The sequence below is a fragment of the Pleurodeles waltl genome, chromosome 11 (assembly GCF_031143425.1).
Source record: "Pleurodeles waltl isolate 20211129_DDA chromosome 11, aPleWal1.hap1.20221129, whole genome shotgun sequence".
Lineage (NCBI taxonomy): Eukaryota > Metazoa > Chordata > Amphibia > Caudata > Salamandridae > Pleurodeles > Pleurodeles waltl.
Genome location: NC_090450.1, coordinates 129,218,749 through 129,231,004, shown reverse-complemented (window position 1 = coordinate 129,231,004; position 12,256 = coordinate 129,218,749). Strand labels below are relative to the sequence as shown.

At 39.8% G+C, this 12,256-nt stretch overlaps 1 protein-coding gene across 5 annotated transcripts in view; it reads left to right on the top strand.

The window, feature by feature from the left end:
- SCHIP1 (schwannomin interacting protein 1) overlaps nucleotides 1-4,631 on the top strand; it is a 343,356-nt gene extending 338,725 nt beyond the window's left edge. For all 5 annotated transcript variants that reach the window (XM_069213261.1, XM_069213262.1, XM_069213264.1 and 2 more), the window contains one exon: nucleotides 3,983-4,631. In XM_069213261.1, coding sequence (XP_069069362.1) covers nucleotides 3,983-4,034 — 52 coding nt within the window. In that variant the 3' untranslated portion in view covers nucleotides 4,035-4,631. The remainder of the gene's footprint in view (nucleotides 1-3,982) is intronic.
- Nucleotides 4,632-12,256: the final 7,625 nt, after the last annotated feature.

Sequence of the window (12,256 nt, the reverse complement as noted above, 5' to 3'; positions counted from 1 at the left end):
TTAAGAATAAGATTCAACAAAGTATCTAAATGTGCATTTATATTTACATAAAAGTCCTGAATGACTGCAGGAAACATCGCAAGACATCTATATTTGACTTACTTTTTCACTTCTGTTTTCTGAGTATGCCTTTCATTGCAACAATTAAAGCTGTAATTGGAAAACATGAATGGGTCCGTTAAATCATTTAGTAGCAGTGCAGCTGATGGTTAAAGATCAAGGCAAGTGATCATATTTAGCCTCATCATTACAAAATACAGACTCCTGGATGCAAAACCACATCATGGAATTATAGAGTCATCATTTTTGTCACGTCCCCAAAATAAACCTGAAACCATGAATCCCCATTTCTTGCAATAACAATAAAGTAATATATTTTGTAAACACAATCTTCTGTTTTAGTATTCACTGAAATAGATTTTATGTGGAAGCAAAATGTGTTCTGATTTTCCATATCTGAGAGCACCAAGTTCAGTCAAAAAACCAGGGCACACCCAATAAATTACAATAAGAATTCAAACAATCGGAAGTCCAATAAGTATAATCTTAACAGTGATGTTTCTCATTTTTCTTCTTTACTAGTTTCCACCAAAGTCTCTTATTTCCATATAAAAGTGAATACAGCGAGAGCCAACACGTTTCGGTTCTATTGAACATTCTAAAGACATAAATAATAGCACTGCAAATATGTCGCCGGAGTTCTCTCAAGGTCCATCAGGGTTCTTTACATGTACTGACACCTACTATTCTCATGATTCACCCCCCCCCGCCCCACCAATAAAAAAGGTCAGTGTCTTAAATAATGTATGGCACATAGAGGGTCATTCTGACCCTGGCGGCCGGTGGCCGCCAGGGCCACCGACCACGGGAGCACCGCCAACAGGCTGGCGGTGCTCCAATGAGCATTCTGACCGCGGCGGTTCAGCCGCGGTCAGAAGCGGAAAGTCAGCGGTCTCCCGCTGACTTTCCGCTGCTCTTTGGAATCCTCCATGGCTGCGGAGCGCGCTCCGCAGCTATGAGGATTCTGACCCCCCCTACCGCCATCCAGTTCATGGCGGGAAAGCCGCCATGAACAGGATGGCGGTAGGGGGGGTCGCGGGGCCCCTGCCGTGCCCATGCCAATGGCATGGGCACGGCAGGGGCCCCCGTAAGAGGGCCCCGAAAAGTATTTCAGTGTCTGCCTTGCAGACACTGAAATACGCGACGGGTGCCACTGCACCCGTCGCACCTTCCCACTCCGCTGGCTCGATTACGAGCCGGCATCCTCGTGGGAAGGTCGTTTTCCCCTGGGCTGGCGGGCGGTTTTACTGGAACCGCCCGCCAGCCCAGGGGAAAACTCGTAATACCCGCCGCGGTCTTTTGACCGCGGCGCGGTAATTTGGAGGGCGGGATCCTGGCGGGCGGCCTCCGCCGCCCGCCAGGGTCATAATGAGGCCCATAGTGTTCTTCAATTTCAGAATGCTATGCATCATCCTGAGAAATGGACTGAATAATACCCATCACTACATAACTTAAGGAAGACAAATTTAAGAATTGTCAGAAATATATCATGAACTCTTTTGGATCTTGAGAGAACTCCGGGGATACATTTCATATTTGCAGTTATATTATTTATGCCCCGAGGAAGATAAGTTTAGTGCTGAAAGGGCCAAAGCCTGATCTGAGGGAATCTGGTCACCCTGGATCGAGACAAAGTCACAAGTTCAGGTCGACCACAGTGGAGTGCAGACCGGGCACAGAAGTAATACCCTCTGAGGATTGTACTTTATGTCCTTGGTGTACTTCTGCGAGGATCTGCTTTGTGGTGCTTTGAATCAGACGTGGTAGAACCTTCACCAAGGCTGGTACAGGACTTTTAACCCCACTGCCAAGGGTCCAGGACTGGAGGGGCACTACATGGGGAGGGGGGGTCAGGACTCACTAAGTCTGGGTCCAGGTGCAGGTTCTAGATGGTTGGAGCCTTTTCTGTCCCCGCGGCTCTGATCAGGAGGCCGGCCAACTAGCCCTTGGAGTCACTTTGGTAACCCTGGGTGAAAGTAGAAAAGCAGGCCTCAAGCAGCAGTGCAGTCGTCTGAGGGCACAAGGCAATATTCAGGCAGCAGGGCAGTTTCCTTGGTGCAGCTGGACAGTCCTCTGAGGTACACAGAAAGCCTCTGAGAGTCCTTCCACAGGTCTAGAGGTCAACTGAAGAGTAGGTCTGAGTGTCTACTTTTCATATCTAGTACCCACCTTGAAGATGAGTCTTCCCCCCCTTAAGAAGTGCCTGGAAGTCCCTGCCTCACAGCCCTGGTCCCAGTTTGTCTGCTTGAACAATAGGCTAGTGTGAAATCCTTTGTATTTGAACTTAGGCAGTTTCTTTGAAGTGCAACTATGACAGGTGATAGCTCCGCCATTCTCATAGTCAAGATGGCCCATCCAGCCAACATACAGATCCTCTATTGTGTGGAAATTTGGGTGGAATACACAAATATCAACTACTAACTACACCTAGTCATGTGACCCAGGAAACAGACTGCAGGCACCAAATGGTAAAGACAAGAAAATGTCAACTTTATAAAAGTGGCAATTTCAGAATTGTGGCTTAAAATCAATCTTTACAGTTAAATATGGTTTTAAATTACAATTAGTTGGAGGCCAAATTCACCTTTACTACTTCCTCCCAAGTGGAAGTTATCACTCTTTAAATGTAATAAGGTAACTCATAGTTATCCTTTGGGAGATGTAGGCTTTTCTGTAGTGAAAAACGAATTTAAGAGTTTTCAATACTGAGATATGTAAAATGTTTTAAATACTACACACCCTGCCCGATAGGCTGTTTAGAGCCTACCCTAGAGGTGACCTATATGTGTTAAAAAGGAAGGTTTAGGCCTGGCAAAAGATTTATTTTTCCAGGTCGAAATGCAGTTCAAAACTGCACACACATGCTGCAATGGCAGACCTGAGACATTCTAAAGGGCTACTTAAGTGAGTGACACAGTAAGTGCTGCAGGCCCACTGGTAAGCAAACATTGGTAGTATTACGTTTTCAGGCCCTGGGTACATGTAGTACCACTTTACTAGGGTCTTACAAGTAAATTAAATACACTGATTGGGTGTAAGGCAGTTTTACCAAGTTTAAAGGAGTGCGCACAAGCACATTTTCAATGTTTAGCAGAGGTAAAGTGCACAGAGTCCTAAAGACAACAAAAACAAATTAAACAAAACAGGAGGGGTGAAGGCAACAATTTTGGGGGTGACCCTGCAGAAAGGGCCAGGTCCAACATTAATTATAACTTATCACATGGCATAGAACAATCTTGAAATGTACCAATGAAAAAGCACACTCCTTTCCATGTGCTCAGTCTCATTTGAATGATGTTGAGGAAGCCTCCCATCACACTTCCTCTTTGACTGACAGTGTGTGGTATGCAAAATTGCAACACCTTTTTTTATTTCCACCTTTGCAAATTCACATTGAAAAAGCATTTTGTTGTGTCACATCAGCCTGAAATCTATGCCACACGTACCCTTGATTTAACAAAATAGCTTTGTTTAAGATGTACTTGGCAGAAAATGGTGCTGTGCAATTCTCCTATTTAAAGAAAAAACTATTCAAAAGATATATTCGCATGGCCACATTTTGTAAACATTTTTCATTGTGCTTTGCAAAAGTTAAGGTTAAAGGTAAAATTCCTGCATACATTTGTTCACCTTGGATGGGTTTAATTGCACTGAAACTTATTTTGCCTTGCACAGAAAATTATCTCACACTGTGAACATGTTTGCTAGGGTGAAAATTAGCATACGTCGTGAAACTTCACAAATTGTTAATATCGAGAACTGTGGAAGTCTTTGCTGAAAAAACAAAAACACTGCAAACCACTGCTGATAAGTTCCCAAGTTTGAATTAATGAGCTCTACTTTCATTGTCTGCTTGAAGCTAACAGTGAAAGTCCTTCTCCCATGGAAATAACGTCATTTGGTTCTCTTTTTTTCTTGCCAGGCACGCTGAAAGTCAGCAGAAGCACATGGCAGAGAAAATGCCTGCCAAGTAAAGAAACTGGAAGCCATCAGAAAAGAGAACAAGCTAGAATTTATTTTGCTTCTGTGGTTGTTTAAATGCTGACGCTAAAGATGGTGCACAAGAAAAAAAATCAGTGTTAGTCATTGATAATGTCTGAAGCTTTATGTCCAGTGATTGGCCTCGCTTCTTAATTTATTTGAACTTTTTACTTGTGCCACTTAATATCGGGCATTTTAATAAAATATATTATGAAAAGAACTGTACAGGACTTCTAACCTTGCAAATATGAAAAAAGAGAAGAAAGATGGTAGTTCTAACTTAATTTTATTTTTTGTTTAAGAGATTTTTAATTTGAACAGTATTTTACCATGACTACTTTTTATTTTTCACTGTAGTTTTACAATGAGAAACTGTAATTGACGGTGCTACACAAGTCAAAAAATACATGCCTGCCTCCTAGTGAAGTTCGTAGCTATCAGTAACCTGTATTATTTAATCAGTTTTCGACATTTTGTGAATGTTGATTATCTGACATTCGTCCGTAGATGTGCTGATAACATTTAGTGGGGTTCTGAGAGTTACATTGAAGTTTTATGTAAAAATATGTAAAATAAAAATTATAAAATTGTTTCATATGAAAAGTCTTTTTGTTGAATACTGCGGTGCTGTAGACTGCTTGAATGATGCACCAGTAAACGTCTTAAACCTCAATTATGATTCAAAATGTTATTCTAAGAGTATGTGGGTTGTGTGTGTGTGTGTGTGTTAGTGCTTTTTACTGCCTGTGCATCTATTTCTACCTGTGCATCAATCAGTAGAGGGAACTAGTGTTTTAGACTGTGGGAAGTCTTCATGTACCCCTATTGTTAAAACATGAATATTTAAACGCATTATTAGCCACTGCTATCCAGTTAATATGACTTGAATTCTCACTAATCATTTATAATGTTGATCTCCACATACATTTTCTCCACCTCAGAGACTCCTCAAATTAAAAGAATATTGAAATTATTTGATGGAAGGGCTAAATGGGTTAACATGTGGTCCGTACTGCACTTGCAAAAGTTACAGCTATATCCTAGCTTCTTCCTTTTCAGTCTTAAGGAAAGATCTAGAATCTGGTCTACTTCATTCTCTTGTTTTTTTTTTATATTATATTGAATGTCATTTTGAGAGTTCAAGTTATGTCAGTGCAGCTGCTTACCTTCCATGGAACTGATAATGGTAACTTAACTGGTTCAGAAGGTATTTCATGGTCTGGAGATCAGCTATCATACCAAGAATTTAGGATACCTTCACTACTGTTGCATTATCTGAACAACAAATTCCTAGAATTTTTAAGATCAATAGGAACCACTACAATTAAGACATTACTTAAATGGCCTTCTAATTTGACATACTCTTCCACTGAAGTGATGTAGTACAACAGATCACTTAAACAATGGGACAATGTAAAACCTTTCATTACCGTTGCACTGTTCCTTCCTTTTCAGCTTACCATAATTTTCGGGGTAGAATTGATTCAGTTTGAAGCTCACTCCATCTGCCTATGCTTATGCTAGTTCAGCCACACACTCATTGCTGTCTGCTCATTCATTGTACCATTCTGGGTGGCATTTAATGGTTGTACAGTGATTCACAAAACCTTTAAATGATAAAAATAAAAAATATTTTTGGGTAAGAAGCATTTCACTGAATGTGTTAGGCATGGTGTTTGTAACATTTTAAGAAGATACAAAAAGAAAGCTGGATCTGCAATGAGCTTGATGTCTATTGCTAGTACGTTCTGCTTTAATGGTTCACAGAAGAAAGCTTAGATTCAGATCTGTGGTGGTTTTAGTGTGTTTTGAAAAATACTTTGTTTAGCTCTGAAAAGTATATGCATTAAAGTGATCCACCCAACCTAGATTTATAAGAGCAAGACGGTTGGATGAGGCACAAAAAATATTTTTGCACGGCTCCTAATATCCATATAGTGGGTCCAGGAATAATTCACCTTTCTGGACATTGAACTCATCCTAATTGAAGGAGAGATCTCAATGTGGTTTCTCATCACAATATTTGAGAACTAACAACACTACACCAGAAATGTATAATCTTATATAAATTTACAGCAAACTCCTAAAGCTCTTACCATCTTTCAGACTCTGAGCTTTCATGAAAGATCATGCTATAATAAACAGTCACCCCCTTGAATTTTTACAAACCGGATAAAATACCCATACTTGTTTGTGATGGTTGTAGTCATGGATTACAATAAGGAAAGTGTGATTTATAAATGCACCTCTGATGGTTTAGTGGTGTAACTTCCAAGTTTATCTTTTCTACTGTTGACTTACAAACATATGTATTTGCAAAGAGGTCATTCTACAGCACTGTGTGATTTTCGTCTCATTCGTTACTTCTTTCTTACAGCTTTAATTGCATTGGTGTGAAATGATATGGCTATCATTAGTGTGGTCGTGGGACCACATTTTGGAATACTGAAGGTTTGTTATTGCTACTTAGCATATCATTCTAGTATATCTGTACAAGCTTAAACTACAAGTTGAATACAGCTAAAGGGGGTAGCTCAGGTCCCTAAGTGACTTGCAGTACTGCCAACACCAGTGTAAAGATGACCTCTACTTTAAGGCTATGTACCTGTCTGCACAGAGTACAATATTTAGCTTGTTTTGAATGACAGAGCATCCTGTAGTCCTCAGCCATGGCCTACCTTCTGCTAGAGGCGGAACTAGCTCATGTGGAAGGCTTGTTTTACTGACCGGGTACTACTGAGAGATGGCCTCAGTCTCTTGATTGCACTCCCATAATCTTGGTACAGGCTTGAGCTGATCTCCCCAGAAAAAAAAAAAAAAAAAATTATCTTAGTTTCACAAGGCCCTGGACTGAAGTTTCAGAATCAAAATATTTCCCATTAAAAAGCTTTGCAGGTGTTCCCTCTCTCAAAGAACACTTTAAGGATCAAGGGTATTTTACCCTCTCTGGAGTTGGACTCAAAATCCATTGAGACTTTGTTCAGTATCCCTGATACACGGTAGTTATAGAAAACTTCTATTATAAGGGGTGAGCAATTCAACATAAGGACTACAGGAAACTGACTTGTCTGGCAATCCCTGAAACAGGATATTTTACCCCTAAGTGATATTGCCCGACGGGTCAGTGTAAAGGCATTCCAGAAATGTACCAGATAGCCACTGTCTTGTTGCCTTCAACCACCCAAGGACTGATGCTTGTTTGATCTCTGTAGGGAGTGGTGCCCAAATCTGTGCTGTCTGCACATGTTCTATGTATACCAATGGACACAAGGTTTGAATCTCTTGGGAAAGATTACCTTCTATCTAAGAGATTTGAAGCTCTTCTAGACTTATACAGCACGTTAACTAAGGCTACCCAACAAACTCCACAGAACCTATGTGACCTGTGTTCCCATAGGAATGAATACCTGTTACTGCTTTCATAGATCATATATAGTGAAGTATGTCTGCAATAAATAAAAAAGGGGCCCATACACTGAATCCCATTAAACTCCTTTCAAACCAAGAATTCAAATTCCTTTGGGTGGATGGTCTGCCCACGACTGTTTTCATCTGCAGTGCTTGGTTAAAATATCATTCTTTTGAAAGCCACTTGTTGGCACGGTGTCCAACAGAGTTGCATTTGAGTTGTGTCCTGGTGCTAATTCACAGCCTAAAGTTACCATCTCATCTCGGAGAAAACTGTGTGCAAAGAATGTAGATAACTGTATTCCCTTGAAGATATAGAAAGGCAAAAAGAAATAACACTTAACTCTTAAATCCCTCTGTTTCACAACCTCCAGTGTTAGAGCTGTGTGACAGTCTCTACTGGTAAAAGCGCTCCTTCTTCAGATGTGGTATATGGGCAGTGGTGGAACCAGTTCTTAATTTATGGCGGTGGTTTCCGGTGCGGGGCACCAGCACTTCTTTTTGAGGGCTGGACTTACTTTTCTGCATCATGACTTAGTGCGAGCAAAACATACATCTGAGAAAAGCAGAGGATGAGAAAAACGGAAAAGCGTCACAAAGGGAGAAATCAGAAAGCTTCAAGACAGCTGAAGGGGCAAGGAGCGGCTGTAAATGGATTAAAGAGGCCTGAGATGGCTTTAGGATTACGCTGTCTCTGCATTCAGTGCTCGCACATTCACATGCAGGAGCCACATGTCTGTAGGGAGAGATTTGTGCAACGGCACCTTTTTATTTACAAATTAAGCAATGGGCGGAACACACAATGAAGTGTGCATCTGGGGTATAATTGTCGATATTCTTCTCTAGTTTAAGTCCTATTGACATTTTTGTCCATTTGAAATGTGCATCGCTTGATTGTCATATATAGCTTTCAAGCAGATTATTTTGAGTCAAATGTGCCTTGGCAAAATATCTGGTCTCCTTAATTGTCAGTACTACAGAAAAGAGACACCAATGCCAAAAACAGAGACTTTACTTCACAATGCTATTGCCAAGATATTGACGTTTTTTACATATGCACCAATCTTAAAGACAAGTGGAGAAGTTCCTTGCAGTCTTTTTCACATACTTTGCGAAGGCTGCTGTTTGACTCTTTTAATGAATTGTGGACAGTTTAACCAGGTTTTGCTACGACAGCTGTTGTGCCACAAAGGGCCCAATGTACAAAGACCAAATATGTTAAATTTGCACAAAACTAGTTTGCGAATGAGTGTGCAGAATGTCATGTGACCTATATATTAATTGGTCGCATTACATTTGCAGGAGGTAGCAAAGCAACCTTAAGAATACAAATTAATTGGGCTGGTTGCAATTTCCATCTCCCTGTGAAAGGCTGTGAGTGCAGAATGGTGACCAGGAAGGGGCAGCAGACCACCATTGTTGCATTTGCTTTCTATGTTGGAAACTGTTTTTTTTAAACAGTGTCATTGAAGGGACAGATGGTACTTAAAAACAAGCATTTGCAATGCAACGGGTCTCGCGTTTGCTCATGTTAGAGCTGATCGCATTGTAAACTCCGTACCCGACTTCTCATCTATCGGCAAAAGTGCTTTTATGTACCTAACCCGAAAAAGTGAAATTAACTGTGTAAAGCGCTCGACTTCTGCCAAGCGAAATCGCACTAGGAAAATAGGGAAAAAGTAGTCCACGATCCGACAGAAAACAGCGAGCTTCGCATGTTTTCTGTACTTGGTCGCTGCGCTCGAGGAGGGCTAACCACCGGGAAAGGCATGACGTGTGCATGCCTTCCACTAATGAAAGCAAGCAGATTTTACTAGGCAAGCCCACAAACCAATCAAACACACTGATGTGACGTCAACAGGGCTCCGAGCCCTTTTCTAATAACGAAAGCGTCTCGCTGCGATACGCATGCGCGAGCACATGCAACGCAGGCTCGACCCTAAAAATATATCCTATTTACTATATACTTCCTATTTGGGGGCACATAGATTCCTCTGGACCACTGCCTGTCAACTAAAAAGACTGCCAGACATGACTCCCAGCGAAGGAATCCTCTTTACAAATGAATATGACGATAATGCATACCAGTGGGAATTGCAGTTATAAGAGGCGCACACACCTCACATTTCTGTGATTCGCAATGAGTCAAAAAAGGCATTTTGCAAGTTGGAAAGAATTTTTAGACTCTCAAAATGTAGTGCATCCTTGCATTTTGCTGTTAAAACCCTGTGATTTGTGAATCACGGGCCTTGCAACTACAAAATACCATGATATATCCGCCCCGAATTGTTGCCGGAGCTCATCCCTTTCCAGTTGACGTTGTTTGCTTGAAGTTTTATTCACATGACAAACTTCTGGAGAGACCACACTTTACATACCCTAATTGTGGAATAATTGTTCTCAGTCAGATGAGTGACTATGAATCTCTGTGATCAGTCTGACTTTCAGTGTTGAAAAACTGAAATATATAAATTAATTAGTTTGAAATCAATTAATTAAAAAAATATTTTTATTATTACGGGGATTTGGGATTGTTTTGAATGAAAAATGTAAATATGTTTTATTTAAAGTGCACTTTTAATGAGAAAGCCTTAGATTTATATCCTAAGACTTTTCTTTACTGCCATGTTCTTCCCCTTTCCCCCTCTCTTGTAGTTTTGTCACATGTCCATTGCCCCATTCTTCGCACTGCTGCCCCCCATACTATACTGAAAGGTCCTGGACAACAGAACAGATTCCTTCTCCTTACCCCGTGTCGCGTCTCTAGTACCTCAGTTGTTCAGTCTAGCCCTGTTCTCAGGTCTCTCCCACTGCCTCAAATACAAGCATATTGCAAATCTGTATTTCTGAATTCATTCTGAATGCTTCTAATTTTCACCTCATAATTGTGAATCATTTGAGGAACCATCTAGAAATCCTATTAGTGAAGAAATTAAAGAAAAGTATACTAAACATTTTGTCACACGTTTCATTTTTTCTAGGAAAAATGTTCTAGCTGTTTTGAATAACCCATTTTTCTGTCCATTTGTTTTAATTATTCATCAGCTTGCAGAAAAGAATGTAGAAAGGGAGAGAACACACATATTATATGTATGCTTAATAATCAGAAGCCGTGACATTTTGATGAGGTATTCAGCTGGTAAACCGTCATGTAGAGTACTTACATTGCAAATAGATTACCTTGTCCTAGTTGACAGGTAATATTTGAACCCTAGAGTGCCGTAAGGTCACAGCGTTCTCCCGTTTTGTCTATACGTATGATGCTTCTGCAGATCGCTTAACAAGCCTAAATCTTTGTTTAAAAAAATAAGCAAAAACAGCCTCTTTATTGTTTCCATGAAAAACAAATTAGAAATTTATCAGAGATTTTATATAATAATTTAAACCGTGGGTAATCAGAAAGTGTATCGACCTATTAATTCTCCTGCTGGCCTCATTATCTAATTGATCACTCCGCAGCATTTAGCATGATAAACAGCTTACTTCACTGGTTCAACACTTTGAGGCTACTCATCAGTCTCATGCTAGTTATATTGTGCTCTCTTCACGCCTGCGATAACCATAGTTGATGTTCTAGAAACCTGTCACGTTGGTACCACAGGCTGAATCACCAATTTATCCTTACAGTTAAATATTGGCAAAGTAATTTATCATTTTAGAACAACTCATTTTTACTGTCACTCTTTTTAACTCTTGACTTCAATTCCTCTGAATTAAGTCAATGTAGATCTTAAGATTGTTGACTAACATACTACTTGGATTACTGTTGCTTATAAAAACTAATTACAAATCAATTTCTGATGAGACATTTCTCAGTCTGAGCATTGATTATTCTAATGTGCTTTAACCAGGTCTCCCCAATGCTGCATTTGAAAGGCTTAAAAAATAAACAACGTGTTTTAGTCTAATCCGGAAAGGAAGCCATCTTTCTGTTGCATGCTCCATCTTGCACTGCCTTTGGGTAGCTTCCATAATGCATTCAAAGCTATTTTAGTTTATCCATATCTATACCATGAAACATTCCTTCTCCTATTTAAACCACACAATGTTTACTCTTCACTTACTAATCTTACAGATCTTTCCATTACACAATCGTCTACTTTTAAATGTTTCACTAGAAACACTTGAAATGTTGTATTTTGTCCTCCGCACAGGAACCACCTTTCTATAGAAATACAAAATGAATTAAATTAACTGCCTTGACGGTCTCACTTAAGACATACCTATTCATGATCCAATACTTGCACAGGGTCTGCATGCTAGCAGGATTGTATCAACCATGAGCATTATTCAGAATTGGGACTTGCCTAGCTTTTTCTTGACCCCTTGCTACTAATAGTGGTGTATATTGAGGTATCTGTTTTCAATCTGTCAAATTAGTTCATTCAATTAAAATGTTTAATCACAATAGTCACAACAATCACAAAATTTTAAAACATCAAGAATTTGTGACGATGCTTCACTGATGTTAGAAAGGATCCAACAACAAAACGAGTGTCAGGACCTAACAAAAATTTCTAAAATCTCAATGCTGTTCTTTGGCTATGAAAATTATACATTTTGATCACTGCGAATAAACATACTTAGTATTCAACTGATAACATTTATAAAAAACACATTAAGTGCAACAAAGTCTGATCGGAATATTCATAGCTGTGACCAGAACATACAGAATCACTGATATATTTGCCTGAAGGAAAAGACAATAAGCTACAAAGGGATTAAGCCTGAACGTCACTAAAAGACCACTCTCCCAAGTTGCAAGGTTCATTACAAGTTAATGTTCAATGTGTAAAATTCTCCAGTT